Source organism: Fulmarus glacialis, unplaced genomic scaffold (genome assembly GCF_000690835.1).
Source record: "Fulmarus glacialis isolate BGI_N327 unplaced genomic scaffold, ASM69083v1 scaffold15101, whole genome shotgun sequence".
Classification (NCBI taxonomy): Eukaryota; Metazoa; Chordata; class Aves; order Procellariiformes; family Procellariidae; genus Fulmarus; species Fulmarus glacialis.
Genome location: NW_009191030.1, coordinates 1 through 19,726, shown reverse-complemented (window position 1 = coordinate 19,726; position 19,726 = coordinate 1). Strand labels below are relative to the sequence as shown.

Below are 19,726 nucleotides of genomic sequence, written 5' to 3'. Positions count from 1 at the left end.
CTAATTCTAATGCGTCCATGATAATCTTCTGATGTCCTCGCTGCCATCCCTAGCACAAACTATACATGCAGTCAAATGCTGGAATAGATGTTCAGAGAGGCTGTGGAATAACCATCCTTGGAGATACTCAGAACTTGACTGAACAAGACTCCCAGTAACCTAATTAAGTTGGTGCTGCTTTAAGCAAGGGGTTGGATCAGATGATCTCCAAAAGTCCCTTCCAACCTAAATCATTCTATAATTCTACGATACATAAATTTTGCCTAAAAGATTTGCTAATAATTTACTAATTCTTTATTAATTCTTTTCCACTTGGAAAAGCAGCTCCATTTGGAAAACTGAGTTCTATGCAATCTGTTGAAGTGGGTGTATGAACTGACTCAATTAAGCTGAGTTTAGATTTACCAGGCAGCTGGAAGGGAGTTTCCCACAAGCAGCTCTGAACTTCCTTCTTTCCTTGACCTGACACCATCAGGGTTTGTTGACTTTCAGGTCATACGACAAGAGCAATCTACCTTCTGAGATGTACAAGGGAGACGTGGGTTGGAGGACCAAGGTCAGCTGATCACAAGGTTAAGATTTTCTTAGTCATTAAATGGACGTTTTTTAATACTGAGATACATTGTGAAGTAATTATTCAGTGTATTTTCAGTGTTTGTATGAACATTCAGTATTTATGGTATAAGCAGAGCAAGGAATGTGCTAAGTTGGGATGTGAACATACAACATGCTCCATGATAGCAGCTATATATTTGCTTTTCATCCAATATAAAGGAATTAAAGACAGGGATAAGAGGGATAAATTACCATACATTTACCACAAAGATAAGAGGAAACATGCTAATAAAAATACACTTGCAGTTCTTGTACCTATCCTGGAGGTTTGTGCAGAGACAGTAACAGAATGCTCCACAGGACAGGATGCTTAGATGGGGCTTGAAAGTCTTGAGTTTCTGTTTCTAGCCCTCTTCACCACCTCAGCTGTTCTTTTCATTTTTTGTGCCTTACCTGAAAAGAACACCCTCTCTGTAAAGTGATTTCAGACCTGGTGTTCAAAATGGGAAAGGTGCATTGAGATAATTTTTACGTACAGCTGTCTACAAAATGAAAATTTTGACGAAGCAAATCTGTTTTGAAGCCCAGTGTGCAATATAAAAATAGGAAAAAACCCCAAGATGAACTTGTGCTTAATATCTGCATTTTTTATTTGTGCTAGCTGCTGCTTGTATTTAGCGATTTTGTAGTAGATTATGCAGTATAATGTCCTGACAAGACCAAGAGGTTCCTAGCATACTGGGGAGGGGTAAGAAACTCATAAGATGAATACAAATTTCCTTTTGCTGGGAAAAAGAATACACCTGGATTAGCTGGCTCTGGAATTACATAAGGAATTTCTGATCACACATCAACCTTTCTTTTTCTCCAAAGAGCAGTTGTGTACAAAGGCATACATAGAAAAAATAAAATAGAAGTAAACAGTAATACCCATGATGGAAGAGTGCTATATTCTTACTACTTCAACAGAAATACTCACAAATATTGGGGAAAGTATTGCTTTTATTATGCTTGCCAGCTGTAGCCTAATGAACGAACATAAACCTCATCCTTCAGGAATATTTTTAGGGATATTAACTAAACTTGATAAGGTATCTAGAACACAACTAAGCTTGCCTTCTAGGTAAGAGGAAGAAAGTATTTTATGTTTTGATGTTTTGAAGATTTCAAGATGATAAGCACATGGTTGAAGTTTTTAGTTTAATTCCAAGGAAACAAGAAACTTCAAGTGGTCATGGAAGAAGGATTTAAACAAACTGACAGTTTGTCTTTTTTTTCCTACAGAGTATGTATTTCCCCAGTTACTACTCTGAAATGTTACTTTCATAGTTACAAAGCACCATGCAAACGTATCCTACTAAACGGATACTAATGATCATTACTATTCTTTAACAGCATAACAGGTGGAGCTCGGAGCAGTGAGCACTTTCCTTTAATATGTAGTCTGCCATAATGTTTTACTTGTTCTTAAAATTAAATGGTCAGAATATGTTAATCACAAAATTTAGTATAGGGTGTCTGTCAGATCAGTGCTAACGATTGCTTACTGTGCCCCAAAGACAAAGATGTTAGTTTTGCAGTATAAAAATTCGGTGTTATTCTGGAAAAGACCTTGCCCTTGGCTGCTGAATGTCACATGCAGTATTCAAAATGTGCACTGTGCAGTACAGGGCAAATACAACACATGCAGTACCGTATGCTACACTATCTTTACAATTTCTGCCTTGTTGATTCTGTTAATGCACACAACTACAAATAGTCAGTGCCGATTTAAAAAGCAAGTTTGCGCCTGTGAATTACTTTTAAAGGGAATCTGAGATATTTTACAACATGTATAAGGATATATGCTACTTAGATGACAGCCACTGGGGAAAAATGAATGGGGAACGTTCTTCAGTTTCTCTAACTGGCTAGAAAGAGTCTTCTGAAGGTGACAGTAAGGGACAACAAAGTGTATGAATCACCTGTACATCTACATTTTGTTGGAAATTTTTCTTACTCAGATGAATACTCTGAGGTGTTTAGTAACTTCCTCTGATGGCCATATAATATGAAATCATTTTTATTCAAGATAATCAAAATGTCTAAAATCTTTCCTCTTTCAATTGTTTGGTGATGTACTTTCTTATTTTTTTAAACCCTTCATAATACTATGCATATTAACAATAGAGAGTCCTGTCCAAGTTAATCAATAAGCCACTTCAGTTTTCTGTAAGGAACATAATCGCATTTTTTCTTCAACATAAAAATCTGTTTGGCTTCAGTTTTTTATGGAAGACATTTAGATTAGCAAAGAGATTTTTCAGGCTCTCTTCTACCCCAGAGTTTGTATTTTAGGATCTAGGTTCTTTCCCCTGACTAATGCCTGTCTAGTCAGCAATATGAAATCTAATTATGTAAGTAATTGTGGGCATTGTCCAATGAATGGCATCCTGTGATAATCTAAATATGCTGCATGTACAGTGAGAAAATGGATAACTCTAAAGAATTAGAGTCTGAAATAGTTTGTTATTTGTAACATATAAAGTACTGAAAATTTCTGCTACATGAGAGTGATATGCATTTTATAGTTTATTCACACACTAGAACTCATTCTTGAACAGTTGGTCACCATGCCTTTCTTACAACTATAGATTTTTAACCACTGTTTAAAATAAAAAGCTAGTAATATCCTGTTCATCAGATGTTCTAATAATAATGGTGAAAGAGACTCTGCATGTTTGAGCTTGAGCCTTCCAGCATTTTAGATGTTTGTTGTGTAGTATAGTCTAAAAATGAAAAATACAATCCCATCAAAATAATAGTGACCTTCCAGAGTGAATGACGTGTGATACCACAAAATTTTTTTCAATGTCACCAAAGTTTTCTTTTTTTGACAAACGATTAGTCTGTGGCTATAAAGCTTTTGGGGATGTAGTGTCTTGATAACATTTTGAAAAAAACTAGAATACAGATCTAGAATAAGTTTTATATACCGCAGCACCGAAGAAGTACCAATGCCACTTCCATTTAAAAGGAATCTATGTTCCTTTCCAGCATGATGGCCCAGACTTGATTATTTGTCTGTCGTGACATTACTTACAGGCTCACAGGTTCACAGATTTGAAGGCCAGAAGGGACAACTATATCCATCTAGCCTGTCTTGGGTTACACAGGAATGTTTTTCATTCAGCAGTTCTGCACCAGGTCCCGAATTCTGATTTAGTTAAACAACATCTATTAGAAAATCATTGCATCTTAATTTGAAGTGATTCACAGAAAGTGCACCATTGCTGTTAGTGAATATTTCTAAGTGCTATAAATAAAAAGCTATAACCTTAATGTCAAACAGTGCCTCTCATTTCTAATTTATGAACGGTAAACTTCCAGCCACTAGCACCTTTTATATCTCTGTTAGCTAATTTCATTTTCCAAACCTTAAATCCTCCAAAGTGGTTTGCAGCTAACTGAACAGATGGTCTCCATATTTCTTTAAGTTTTGTAAAATTTGGGTGCTAATGTGATGGCTCTGTCTAAAGTTCTGTAGCTGCTTCAGAAGCCATATTCTAAAATTTCATCTTAAGTGTTAGGGTTCATCACTTGTGTTTAAAGTTCAAATTCATATTGTTTCATATAATTTTGAGGGAGAACATTTTTATGAAGTGCAGGACTATAATAACTGCATTCACCAGATCAATATAAGTCACTTATTTTCTTTGTTTTACCACTTAAAAAAATAATGCACCTCCTAAAGAAGGCACAATTTTGACTAAAGAAAAAGGAAAAATTAAATGTAAGGAAGATGTGCAGTGTTCAGTTCTGTGCCTCAGTTTTATTCCTGCTATGCAAAAAGTTTACTACTTATTGTCTTAAGTTTGTACCCATGTGTTCAGTCATATGGACAAAGAGAACAGTTTTCCCCTGTGCTATACTGGATCATTGCATACAGCTATATAATTACCCACATCTGTCTACAAACTGCTTTACATCTGCATAAATCTGTACCCTTTCTGAAACAGGATAACAATATCCTCATCAGTTCGTGAAAAATTCAAGTGCTAAATATTTATTTGAATTTATTTAGAGTCATAAATATACTACATAAGTGCAAAATCTTAAAAAGAAGTCATATATGAAAGTTACACATGCTGTAAAAATTTAATAATCTACCTTTAAAAAAATTAAATTTTCAGTGTTTGGGTTTTTTAAAACCACATGCTATGAATTCAAAACTACTAATTAAACAAATTAAAACAGAACACTTCAGGAATGTTCTGAAAGCAGGCATATAAAGCACTGATCAAATGTAAGGAAAGAGTTGAAATACCTTGAGTTTACCAGTTTGTATTTTTTTTTTACCATGGTAAAGTACATTCAAGTCTTTTTATCCAAAGGATTAGTATCCTTTGGATACATGTGCCCGAAGATAAGAAAGGAGTTGGTTTTGCTGACCTGAGAAACCATTCACTAGGCACAAGTGATTCACCATAAAATATGTTGTGGGAAATGAAGAAGTAACAGCATTTTCTTCTCAACCTCAAACTTGTTGAGACTGTTGGGGTATGTAAAAGAGCTGCTGTCACTTTAGAGCAGACAGCGAACCAAAAATTACATGATTTTCTCAAATGAAATTAATGACTAGTGAATCAATTTCTACTAAAATAACCCAGTTCTGCATTTCAGAGATCAGGGAACTCCATGGGGTAAATTCAGTCAGTAGTTTGCATTAGTGATACATGAGCTCACTGGTCCAGGGCAGCTCAGTATGAATGAGATTTTCATTCACTGATGAAAGTAAGCTACATAAGCTACACTTCCCTGTCCTTAAAATACTTCTGTAGCCTCCATGAAAGCTGTACGTATTGAGCTTAATTTTGAAGCCAAATTTCTGTGGACTCAGCTGTGGACAACCTGTCTCACCTTCCAGGCTTCCCTGTCCGTGGAGACAGCAGAGAGAGGCAGTGGGGTGCCAGAGAGCCAAAGATGAGCAGTGGGGGTTGCGGGGCTGCTGGATGAGTTCCCAAAGACAAGGCCAGCAACATCCATGGAAATTCCACTAGGCAGCACAAAGGGAAGGGATGGGATGGGACGGGAAGAGCATGGAGCAGGGCTGAGCACAGAGGAAGAAGTGCCTTAGAGCCTTCAGAGTATAACAAGCAGTTTGGGATTAGAAATAGATCTTGAAATCACTGTACATATTGCCTAAATTCTATGTCCCTACTGGTGAAGAAAGTGACTGCTTCATCCATATGTCACATGGGAGACTTACTACTCTCTTGAGCTACCTACCCACAAAAATGAGCAGCACAGATATATCATAAGGAAAAGTGCAGCAATCCTGTTGTGTTCTAGGATGCCTTCATTTTCCTGAAAAAGCACCACAATCTTTTGCACCATGAGCGTTCTGGAAAGTTGTGAGTATTTTCACTTAAGGGCCAGACCCTCAGGTATGTTTTGGTTTTAGATAGCTGAAAACCTTTCCAAAAGGCTTCATAAAAAAGGAAGGAAAACATAGCTTTACCAAATAGCAGGATAGCATTAATTTTTTAAATATACATAAATTATGTTCCTGTAAGTGACAGTAGAACCTAGCATATCGGACATTTCCCTAATCATCTGAGTCAAAAGCTATAGATTATGTCTTAGTAGAAGTCACAAAGCATTACACCACTGGTAGATTCTGATATGTTATGTAAACAGTGCTATACTCCTGGCTACGCACAACCATATCTCTCCAGTGCTGTAACAAGCAAGGTCAACTTGGTTAGTTGAAGTTCTGTTTTTTAAATGACTTTTATGAAAATATTTAGCCCTAGGGTTTTTAATTTTCTTGGTATATCTCCCAGCTTTTGGTATTAAAGCACACTGGAATAATTTTATAAAAGTCATTTTTTAGTATTTGAGTGTTCCAAAGTAGACTGTCCAAGAATATGTAATTTACAATACATGTCCATTAATAAAACTGTACTGTAGCCAGAAAATAGGTGTGATAGTACTTTTCTTTTAAAATGATACCAGTTCATCACCCTGAGTCATTTTTAGGTTTCTATGGTGAACATTTTTTCTGCAGAGGAGAGTTTGCTGGCTGACTCCAGTGCATTTTCAGTCCTAACCACTATGAGAGATAGGTTTTAGAAATCCTTTCCAGAAGCAACTTTTAACTTTAGGAAGAGAGGGTGAGAACCCTGTTCATTGTAAGACAGAGTCTGATCCAGATATCCATTTCTTTTGATGAGAGTGATTATATGACATGGCGTGATGAGGAGTTCATAGCCATGACTGTAGAATTAATAACTTAGGAGATCTCCTTCCATCCTGCTTTGCTAGAAGTGAGACAAATGGTGCTGCAATAAATTTTGCCCTTTGAAGGTCAGTGTCCGTACTGCACATGAAACGAATCCTTGCCATTCATGTTTTACAAGAACAATATTAACATTCATGAACGTTTCAGCTTTAACCATGTGATAAGTTTGGTTAACAAAAATGCCAACTCCTTATCTTCCGTGGGTACTTATTTCATAAAGCAAATAAGCTTGTTTCTACATGAGTATGGACCTCCTGGACTTCTGTGAACATCTGTGAACATGGTGACCTGGGGCAGTGGAAGTCATTTGCAGTACAATGTCATTTAAGTTCCGTTCAGAGAAGTCTGATCAACTTGATGCTGAAAACAGCTGCTAACACGGGTGAGCTACTTACACTAGGGTTGCTGATGTTGCTGAAATTGGTGCAGCATAGAACTGGTGCAGTTTTTTGGAGCTCTACAGTGTACAAGGCTCAAAGGTCAGACTGAGAGCGCTGCTTTGCAGGACTGAGAACTCCAAAGAAACTCTCAGTCCTATATAGGATTTATTAAGCTCATTAAAATAACACCCAGTCCTAAATGAGCCACAGCTTTACTTACTCTCTGTTGTGGCTCTTGAAACTCAGAGAGTGTGATTCCCTCACACAATAGCAGCAAGAAGCCACAGATCGAAAGCAGCTGCCACCATGTTTGCAAAGGGGAACGTGCTCCTAACAGTCTGCAGTTTCTGTCCCAGAAGCTACCGGTTTACCCCATTCAGAGATGTCTCTGTTTGAGTCAGAGGTTCAAGTAACCTTCTGAGAAATGGAGCTTAAAGGCTAGTCACTTCAAAAGAAGAAAAAAAAACCCCAAAACTGACTGTAAAACAGCCTTGGTTCATTCTCTATCTCCCTCAGTTACACTGTATCTGTCACTGCAAAGCCCTATTACACTACACTATAATCAGAGGGGGAATGAAAAGGTAGGTCTTGCTATCACTTCTTCTGTGAGATCCAAGGCTTATCACGCAGTTCCTGTGCTAACCCCGAGGCTTACTACTCAAGTACTTTCCAAATTTTGAATAAGTGATATATCAAATACTAAATATCTGTAGGCAATCCCCAGATATCCCCTCTATGCCTGTAAAAGTGTATGCATTTAAATAGACATTCAAAACATACCTTTGTGATTCTCAGTGCTAAACAACATCCTCGGTGCGTAACCCTGCACTTTGAGAGATCAACTGCCATTAGACTGCAACTTTTGATTACCAGAGATGCTTGTGAATGGCTGCCTTTTGGTGGTAATAGGAGCAATAGCAGCTGGGCATGAAAGTTCTGTTAGAGCTGTTCTGAGCTACACAAAAAACTAGAATTAATAAGGGAATCTAGAAATTTAACATTATGTTAAGGCAGAAATTATTTCAGTCACCTAAGGAATTCTGCCTTGTAGCTTGGGAATAAAACAGCATTAAAGAATGTTGTCCTTGGTTTCTGAGCTGTACTTTGGACATATATCTTGAAACGGACTGTGGAAAATCAAGGGGTGTATACTCTAAGATATAACAGCAATGCAAATCCAAAATAAGAGAGTAGTTTACACATCTTAATTGATCAGTAAGCAAGACTTTTTTCCCTGTATACTAAATAGGCTACAAGAGCAGCAGTTAATAGCAGGGGAGGAAAACTGCATCATTCATGGTACAAATAGAAGGTCCAGTTCATGTTAAAAAGAAACCTGCTTTTGTCTTCTAAACACAGCAGGTTGTCAGTGATATATGATATGAGTGGATGAAGCACAAAAAATAAGAGCAGCACAGTTGCAGAACAATTCAAATCACAGCCCACAGTAGCTTGTCAATAAGAGGTAACCACGCACACACTGCAATACTTGATACCACTTCTAAGAGTGAGAAATGTGGTATTACTGGCACTCACTAGAAATACTTTAAGCAATGTCATGTCAGAAAGCCAAAGCGTAGGATGGTCAAGCAATGCCGGAAAAAGATCCGGCATCCTTTGTAGTGCTCATGACACAGCTAGGGGACATGTTATTCAATTGGGAGAAGCAGCAGTCTTCCATCAATTCTTCTAGCAATTCCTTGAAGCTTTCTGAGGCAGCAAGAACAACAGTTCATACAAGATTAAGAAGTACAACAGGCAGTCCACGTGTTGAGCCATGATGTTCTTTGATGAAAGTGCATTCTATCAGTGTAACAAAAGACTGATGAGAATAATAATCCAAAGCTAGTGATGTGTACAACAACAAAAAAAAAGGGTGTCTTCCTTGGAGCTTGGAATCTTTGTTATCTTGATCCACTTGATAAATGCCATACAACATACTGTTTGCATAGGCCTTAGTCAGCAGGGAGAGATGACAAAGCCACCTGGGCACTCCTGCTTTAATCTGTCATCTGATGTAAGTGCATGCCAGTGCATGGGAAAGGCAATGGAGGTCATTTGCTGCTGGTGAGAAGGCAGTGGGGAAGACGGCAGGAGAGCAGTGGATGAGTCTCCTTCCAAAGGCCCCCGAACAGTCTTTGCTGACTGAGGACATAGGAGGGACAGAGCACTCTGATACTCCTTAGCTGCCGTCAGGTCACACAGGCAGCCTGCCCGCCAGGTAGTCTGATGGTGTATTTATACTTCAGCTTCCCTAGAAGTATTAACGCATCAGTATTTTTTGTACAAAACAGCAGGTTCTAAACCAAAGGAAACTCAGAGGAAGGAGCTGATCCAAATCACCTGGGCTCTGAAGGCACTGCTCAGCTCTGTGGTGTCGAACAGTTTTGCTTGGAGAGACGCACAATTCCCACAGTTAATTGACGACTGCCATTCTTGACACTAAGAGGCAAATAAAATGTGGCAGTAGAAGGCCATAAAAGCTGGCCAACGGCCTCACCCTTTTTATTTTATTAAGAAACATGAGTGTTTCTGTGGGTGTAAAGTAAAAAAGATGCTATTTCCCTGGCATATGTAAAAATACATTATCAAATGCAGCTTTCTCCGGGGTTTCTGTTGCATCTTTTGTGTATCATCAATGCACAGATGATTAGGGCTTCTATTGCACATAAGACATTATCAGGCCATAAGGGTAAGTAGCAGGAACATTCAGTGTTACTAAGTTTTGCAGCCTGAACTGTCTGTTTTTTATTTAATTGCCTGTCTCATACTTTGTTTTTATAATATGTCCAGAAAAGCAGTCATTTTGCATTTCTACTGTAAAACCTAAAAAAAAACCCCAAAACAACCCTAAAAAAAAAAAAATTCACCTCTTCTGCTGCCAAAGAGCTGAAGCTGATACCTGTCGCTTCTTTCAGTTTCCTTTACTTTTATCACTGTTTCCATACTATGGTGTATTTTGCTGACTATACAAATACTGTATACTATTTTGTATTAATCTGTATATTAGGTATATAATAGTGACTACTTGGATAAAACATTGTCAAGTTTCTCATCATCTCCACCATCTCCTTTTCTAACTGTTAGAGTACATCAGTTCTGACATTTCAGCACAGTGGAAAATTATGAACGACTGGTAATGTTTAATTACACAAAAGTGGAAACTGCTTTTCAACTTTTCACATTTTTGGATTGTGAAAAGCTTGAGTTGGTGCATCCAGACTCTTATTACAGTCTCGCTTCCAGTTACTGCAGTCAAACTGCGAAGTTTTAATTGTCCCTCATCAGCCAGTATTTATTCCTTCAAGAACTTCCAGGTTATCTCCCCTGGAGTCATGTGCAGACATTTTAGTACATAAATGTACTAAATGTACATAGTTTTCCCTATAATTCCTAGTACTTAATTTGGGATCCAGAAAGTCTCCATCCTCCTCCCTGTATGGATTTTAATACTTGAGTCATATTCCTATTTAATTTGAAGCTCTACTGTTATGTCATACCATTGCTGAACCTAAAAGGTTTCTACTTCCTCTGCTTAGGTAGAGATAAGTTCAATCACTTCTCATCAAAGGTCTTCTCACGCTGTGGCATCCTAAATTCATGCATTCACATTTGCACTGGAGTCCACTATTCCTTCCTTACATTAATCCCCCAAAAACATTGATCAACATCTTTGCAGTCTAAGAGTATCAGAATCCATTTATGAGCCCAGTAAGCATTACGGTGCATTTTCCTTCCACGTGAACCGTATTTAGCAGGAATTCCCCAGCACCTTTCCTGTCAGATTTCCTGTGATAAAACACCTGAAACCTATCGCAAAAACATTTCTAAAAGACAAATTCATCAGGCGTATTAATGTGATAATGTGATTTTGTATTTTGCAAAACAGTCCCTTCTCCAAAAAAGGAAATGATTTAATGGTTTCAAAAATATCATTAGAGCAAATTTCAACTGCATGACATTTAAAGGAAAGTCCATTAGCATAGTAAAAGAAATTTTACAAAGTAGTCTTTTAAAAAACTATGTAATGTCACACTTTATTTTGTAATCTCTCTCTTATTACTAAGACTAGTAAGATACATAAGCAAAGCGCTCTCCTTCGTAGTTAGCCTGACATCTGAGAACAGTTTACAATACCACTGCTCATGGCAGTGACTGCAAAGTAATGTCAAAAGTTGTTAATTTTGTATCTGTGAAAGAATTTGACAAGTTGAGCTGGTCAGTTAGAAATTAGACCATTTATGTTTCAATATATTAGTAATCACCATTTCTGGGAAAAAACCCAACACAATAGCGACTTGATGGGTTTGTTAAAAGTTAGTGGCTTTTTAATGTATATTCAGGTAAGGCCTTTGAAGATTGATAAATGTGTCTTAACAACCCCGTACCGCATGAAGGAAGCCTACCAAGACCATCCAAAAATGTAAATACAGAAAAGTTGTGGATAAACCCTTTTAGATGCTGAAATGCTTTTCTCATAGAAGTAGGAGAAAGCTGTTTTTGTTCATTAGAAACATTTTGTTACATTAATGACTTTCTAATAATATTGACTCGATCATTTGCCTCATTCCATGCCATTTACTCAAATGTTTACTAGTTCATCTTTATCCCTTTTACCCCAGTTACTAGCCAGAGCTATGGCAATGAGCCAAAACTTCATTTTTATTATGCATATTTGATTCAATGTTACTTCATCACCTCCTCCCTTCTTCTGCTCTTTTGTTTGCTTCTACCACCTGTTGCATCTTGTTGGAAGTCTAGACTGTGAGGTCTCTAAAACAGAAACTGACTTTTTCTGTGTTGGAAACTGAACCCACTGTTCTGATTTGTCCTTTACTTTGCCAGGATACTAACTGACAGTGATTAGCAATTAGAATACCAGAATACAGCTTGTAAGGCAAGTATGTTTGTGATCTCTGCAGACCGTTTCAACATCTTAGTCAATACCTATGTTTGTTGAATGACTGTAGTAAGTACAAAACTAAGAACTACCGTACCAGGTCAGACTAAGGGTCCATTTAGCTCAACATTGTACATTCTAATAGAAATCAGTACCGGATGCTTAGGAAACAGCATCTGTAGAGTAAGTGCTGCCCTTGCTCTACCCTCCTAGCTTCTGGTGACTAGCAGTTTAAAAATTTTTTTTGTGCTGAAAGGTATAATGGCATCTATCCTCCAAGAAGCTGATTCACCATTCTTTGAAACCATTTACAGTTCTGACTTTCACAACATCCCATGGCAATGAGTTCCAAGATTTAAATACTGTGAAGAAGTACTTCCTTTGTCTCCGTCATTTGCCTAATCATTTCATTTGCTGCATGCCTTTTCTTGTGCAATGAGAAATAGCATTCACCACTGAATTAACTAATCATCCCCCATTTGTCTTTTCCACACCATTCATATCTTTCTCAATCACTTCTGCGAGCCAGAAAATTGTCATAAGGTGTCTTCTCACTGACAGCCATTCCATACCGTGCAACACCCTGTTGGCCCTTCTCTGCATTACTTCTAGTTCTGTGTTCTTCTTGAAGTGGGTGCAGTACTGCAGATGTGGAAGCACAACAGTATTCCCCAGTGACATGATGATCATCATCTTCTGTTTCATTCTCAATTGCTTTTTTAATAACACGCACAATTCTGTTTGCCTGAGGTTTACCTCTGATAAGCAGTAGTCTGGTCCCATGGACTGGACATCCATTAGGAGCTGGAACACATTTTCTGGTTTAGTTTCATCTGAAGGGAGTGCGGTCGCTGCTCTCCAGGACAGTTCTCTGATGCAAACGGAGATGTGGTAAATGGGGATCCCAGGGAGATCCACTTCAAAAGCACGCACCTGATCCAAATTAAAATACTAATGTGGACACACCCAAAAACTTTCCACAATGATTCCAAGATCTCTCCTGAATAGTAACGGCTTCTTCAGGGCCCATTGTTATGCATGTATAGTCAGGATTATTTTTCTTTTGATCATTAGCTTGCACTTATAAACACTGAATTTCACCTGCTGTCATCCAGCTCTTCACTGCCAACCTTTCTCTTGACAATGCTAATAATAATCTATAAGTTATCAGCAGTAAATACAATTTTCAAGTAATTGATGATTCTGTTGTACAACACAGAATGTTTGGAAACTCTATCATAGCCACCCTTCATTGCTTTCTCTCCATGAACCAGGTAATCCACCAGATGACCAATCCTTCTGGACCACAGCTTTGTTTCATTAGCAGCTGCTCCTGTGGGTTCTTACAAGAAGGTTTTTTGAAAATCCATTTACACCAGCCAGAGACATTCTTATCCGGACATTGACTAAGAGTTCTGTGAGATGTGCCTTTCCTCTAAAAATTCATATTAACTCTTCTCCAAACCAAGACATGTTCACATATATCTGCCAATTCTATTTCTTTTTATATGTGCTACTAATTTGCGTGCAATGGAGCTCAGACTTAGCAGTGTGTAGTCCCTTGTATCCCTTCTTAATCCATTGGGTGCTGAGCACATGTAAGTGATTACATTATTATAAGATGATTTCAAATAAACCCCACAAAATCTAAATAAACGCAGTGAAGTGCCTTATGGAAGAAAATATCCTCATTGTTCCTGTTTTGCCCCTCTAAAGGAATGGGCTGCGAGTTTTGTGGGTGGTCTGTGAGAAATCTAGCAAAGCCCAAGCGGGGCAACTGCTATTTTCAAAGAAAAGTGTCTTTCTGACAGTTGTTTTCAATGCTGTTCTTGTTTTAGTGTTTTGTTGTAGTCTACTGATCATGCTGCTACCGTTTACAATTTTGCAAGAGTCAACCTATTTCCCCTTCTTTGGTAAGCCACAAGAAGAATCATTTTTTCCTACACAGGTCAATCATATCAACTTATTGTGAAAGTTTTTAGAGACCTAATAGATTTGCAACAATATTTTATATTATGACTCATAATGAGATAGTATTGAAATAGTATTGGAATCTACATTTTGTCTGTGTAATAGAAGAAAACAGATTGATGTGTATTTCCCTTCAGCTTTGCAATATTACCAGTCTAAAATTTTGATAATAAACAAAGTGTGACATTGTTGTTCAACAGGCCAAAAGGATAATTTTCCTTTTGTCAAAACCAGAATATTGTTATTTGCGTAAATGTAAAGCAAGCCAGCATTCACATACCCCACTACTAGTTGCCCTACATTGCCAATATTTTTTCACTTTAAAATGTTTGATATATTATATTGTTCTAATAATTTAAACACAAGGAACAGTTAACTATTGAATTAATCTTTTTTGCCAGTGTCAGGATGCCAGTGTCATAAAACGTGCTGCAGAAATTGACTGAAAAATATATGGGTAAGGAGGAACAACAAAAAGGGATTGCACTGATGAAAATGTACAGAGCCAAGAAACTGTAATACTGCTAAAAGTCAAATGAATGGACAAAGAAATGCTATTTACAGCATAGCTGGCCATCACAATTACTCCATTGATTTAAAAAAAAATAATTAGCCAATTTTGTTCAATATTAGACCACATTTAAATTTTGCCATTATTTGAACTGTCTCTCTCTAAATATTTTAACTTTCAGAAACAATTACTAAACAATGAGTTTATTGCTGGATTTTAATTTTGAATCAAAGACCAACCCAAAGTAAAACGTTCAGTAAGTGTTACAAAACTTTATGTCATTTTAACCTTCAGATAGGTATGAACACTGAACCTGCACAATGAAGGGAAGCATGTTCAGTTTAGTGTCTTTGGTGGTGGGAAAATTGTCACTGCGTGTGTTTAGGCTTGAGAGAGAGAGAGAGTGTATTTTCAGTAGCCCTTACAAGCAGGAGTATGCTTATGACATACATCTTGAGATAAACTACACTTGATTCAGATAAAACACTTCATCAAAATTGTAACAAAACTGTAACATGCATAAGAAATCAACTGGTTTTCAGTATCCCAAAATATGCCAAGCAGTTTACAATGTAATGAGGAAGTTGGAATCGTGGTAATAGAGTGACGTTGTAGGTAAACAAGACAGTCATTATGTGCATTGTAATGTTCCATACGCGGCTCGACACTGGAATTTCTTAGTAAGATAATGAATATTGCCAGAGTTATCCAGTTACGCTTTTGAAACTTGCTCAGTATCTTTAATTTAGAGTACTACAAGACCCGGGCAGAAGGGACCTCAGGTTAACTCTTTGTTATTGGCTTTATACCTCAGTTTAATCTATGGTCCAGATGGTTGCCCAGTTTAGGATTGAAGAATACTGTTTGCACTGCAAATCACACCTAATTTGGAAGACAGTCCTGAAGACTTTCATCAGGCAGCAAGATTTCTAGATTTCTACTGACTGAGGGTAATATTGCTCACAGGTTACTTTATTTTGAGGACAGTTGTCTTCTAAAAACTGATTTTGATAACAGATTGATGACAATGTATAAAGAAATAGCTGATTATTCAAAATAGTTGTTAGTAAAGCTTTTCCACTAAAAAAAAAAAAAAAAGAGGTGTTACTTACAGATGACCAGATGCTTAGCTGGTGGGAACAAGCCCAGTATTACTGAAGTCAGCATTGCACCCATAGTTTGCCATTCTACAGAAGGAGTAGGTGCTTAAGTCTGTTCTATATTCCCCAGATTCTACTTCAAGTCACTCTTTTCTGCTTGTGAAATCAGTCTTGTTCCTTCAACATGGAACTGTTGTATCAATAAAGAGGTTGATTTAAGTTGAGAAATAATGTTTACTTAAATATACCATCTTCTTGCAAGTCACCTCTGTCTTAGAAGATATATGCGTGAAATACTTTAAAAATACATTTCTGCTTTCCAGTTCAATAAGCAGGTTTAAGTACGTGTCCCTCCTAAAAAGTGATTCCATTGAAAGAGATGCAAGATGGAAAGCCACAATGCTCAAAAACTTGCATTTCCTCACTTTGTAAAACAAAGACCCAAAGACCATTTTCTGAACTCTGCATCAGCAAACCAAACCTAGCATCCAAAAGTTCAGGCGCGTTCTCTCCCATTTGTATGTCTCCACATGTAATAAGGATTCAGCAGGCCGAACTGTGCCACTATTACCTTCAAGTTTTGACTTTGCTGGTACCTGAGTGCAGGTATAAATGGGAGATGTTGTAACTCATCCGGAAATACATTATCTTTCTGGTGGATCACGTGAGCTAAAATAAACTGCAGCTCATTCTTACACAGCTGCATAAACAGTCTAAGATTTAATTGAAACCTGTCACTATGGTGGACAAGCCTCCTATCCATGGGCGTTGTATCATTTCAGTGAGGAGATGCCATTTTTTAAAACCTCACTTTTCCACACAGAGCAACACTTTAATGCAAAAACTGCTGCGTTTTAGGGACTGATTTCACTATTGTGATCCAGAAATATATGCATGTGACAGTCCCCTTCAGAGATTTAGCTATAATCTTTAGATCACTTACCTAAGGTGTTGTAATATCATCTGACACAATGTTAAAATAAGACTTTAGATTTCAACATCATCATCCCTGAATGTCTAATTGTGTTATGGTATATAAACCCCCAAAATATTAAATAAAAAAAAGAAAAGCATCAGTCAGCTTCATGAGCATCTCTATGATACTGATAACTGATTCATATATTCATCAATAAAGTAGAATTTTATTGCAGTAAACAGGATGCTCTGTGCTAGGAAAAATAAAGTTAGGTGCACTGTTCGTATTTTATTTTTTTCCCCTCTAAAGCCATCTCATCATGTATTTCTAATACAAGAGCCTTTGTGAGAGAACTATTTGGGTTCAGATAATGCGAGAACTAAATTGTACATGGAAAATAAAAAACATTACTTCAAATTAGTGACAACAACTTTAACGTGAATTAACAAACTTGGTATTTAAGAGTAAATACATTACCCTTTCTATTTGTTACCAAAATCAACGAGGATTTCCTATCAACACATCCAACAGTGTATTTGACTTGTAAAGCAAGATAAGGCTGCCTTACTGAAGGCCACTGTGAACACCCCTTTGTGAGTCCTTTATTTTCAGTTTGTTATTTCTGAGGAATATGCACCATAGTTCTTTAATGAGTGTTCTTTCGCTTCCAGAATAAATTGGTACCTGTTTCACAGTCCTAAAAGAAATATAATAGGAGGTATTTCAGGCGATTAGAAGCCATTTCTAACTAGAAAAAGGCACCTAGTTAACCAAACACTGAGATTATTTTGTCTGTGATCTTCTTTTGCTTCAATGTAAAGATATTAATTGAATTTAAGTTTAAAAGGTTGAAAAGCCTTTTAAAATAACATGACGGTAGAAAATTAATGAACTGACAGGGTAAATATGCTCATCTATTTCCAAAACCTAAAATTTTATACTTAAGTTTCTTGAGTGCCACCAAAATATGAGAAGTTAGTATAGGTAATACACGCTGTACTTTTTAAAGTGCTTTATCATGGCTCCTAGATCATGATTGGCTTTAACAAAAATAATTTTGCAGCCAGTATTAAATACTCCAAATTGCAGAGGTAATTATTGTCTTATTTGCTGAAGTTCAGTAAGAACCCTTGAAGGACTCAGATACTACGAATGGAGTCAAAGAGGAATCAGGAGTGTAGTGTACCTTCGGAACGTCACCGTAAGTCCCAAATTATTTATTTACACCAATAGCCCCAACGTATTTCAAGCTAAAATCCTGAAACTGTTTAATGATCATCCTGCTATCCACATTATGTTTTACTTGTTCAGGAGGACAGAAAAGAATGATGTGTCCAAGCAAGAAGGGAGGTGTCAGCTCTGAAGGCACGAAGCACTTCATCTCATGTGCTAACTGGTGTGGGACATCACAGCTCTAAGAGCTTCGTTCTGATGAGTCCCTTCCATGCCGTTGGTTTTCTGGGATAGGAAGGAGCAGGGAGGCAAAGCTGAGTTGTGTTTTAAATGAAGATACCACCATCTACTTGCTACCTATTAGACATACAAACTCTTCAGCTTTCTACACATTTCTTCTGACCTCCATCATGGAGAACTTCACAGTGGAGATGCAAAATGTAGATGGATTGATAATCTAAGCGCTACACATACTTTTTCCGACATGTCTGACACATAGATGAAGATTTTACACCATGACCAGCTGAGAAGGTCATATTCCAAACCTCTCACACAACAAGAAATGAATAGCCATACTTCCACTTACCTGTTCTGGTGGATACAATTCTTCCATATTGTACAATGATAAGCAAAAGTAGTTCAAATGGAGTAACAAAGAAAGGAAGTGATTCAGAGGCTTTGAACCACAGTGCTAACAATTCACATTCATCCATGTAAATGCCTGCAAAGTGACTAGGCCTAAAATTGACTGCTCTCTCACAGAACACCTCCATGCCAGGTTACCGCTTGAGCAACATCACTCATATGCCATGCAGTAGTACTCAATGCACAGCCCACATCCAACGGCCAAACGTCGTCGTCTTATAGTAACACAAAGATCACAAAAAAGCAGAATTTTTTAATGAGTAGGAGCTAAACCAGTATGGCTACCACTAGCCTAAGAAGTACTAGTTTTATTTCTTTCTAGAACTAATGCAAGCATCTAAAGAAAACTTAGACAAGACCAGGCAAAGATCCTCTAGGCATCCCAGGAATTACTAATACAAAATTGTATCACTAACTTTTTCGGGTCAAAGTTGTTCTTCACAGAACTCCCACTGGCTACGCCAGAGTCACAACGGCAATAGAGTTGACATGCAATATCCTTAAAATTGCAAAGTAATATGACAGATATCGCAAAATGGTGGGGAAAAGGTCAATGATACTATTCAAATCACCATGTACTTCCGATAATTCAACACCACGTAGGAGAGTGTAAGTGCTGTTCACTTGAAAGGAAGTCTGTATCCCACTCAGCAAAATAAAGTCCTAATAGAGCAACGTCATCCCTTAACTATGACCTTTGCTGAAGACTTCGAAAGACCATGACAAAGTAAAAGCTGTCTATGTGAAACCTGCCAGATCCTCCACTTGCACTTAAGACCCTACAGCTGATCATCAAGATCATCAAATGGAGAGTAAGTCCAACCATGTCCAACCAACCACAGCAGCAATTCCACACCCAAGCACGCCCTGATGGTTGAGCAGTGCCTAATCATCAGCACGCAGTTCCAACTGGAAGGTGATTGTTTCTGTCCTAGCCCTTAAACTGTGCGCTCCAGACAACCACAACACAAACGGCCATTTCACCAGGAAACGCGGAGCCTGAGGAGGTGCTCCAGATCGAGAACTGGTGTAGGATGTCCAGTCTTGTTTGGTCTCTAAGATGGTAGACTTCCACCTTGGTTCCACTTACTGGAGCTGGATATTTCAAACACCTGGGTCCAGTCTTTCTTATTTTTAATTTCAGCTCTCTCCCTTCTTCTTCTCTGGCACGGGAAGAGTGGCTAGACTTGTTCTCAGTTTGGGCATTAGAACTGGGTGCCTGAGGTCAAAATTTGGCTGGGTCTCGCCGACTGCCTGCCAGCTCCCTTTTCTCGTCCTCCCCCCGACCTGGA

At 37.8% G+C, this 19,726-nt stretch overlaps 1 protein-coding gene across 1 annotated transcript in view; it reads right to left on the bottom strand.

The window, feature by feature from the left end:
• Nucleotides 1–18,402, bottom strand: part of CDYL2 (chromodomain protein, Y-like 2) — a 54,908-nt gene extending 36,506 nt beyond the window's left edge. Inside the window, 2 exon segments of the mRNA XM_009586545.1 lie at nt 12,875–13,051; nt 18,376–18,402. Coding sequence (XP_009584840.1) covers nt 12,875–13,051; nt 18,376–18,402 — 204 coding nt within the window.
• Nucleotides 18,403–19,726: the final 1,324 nt, after the last annotated feature.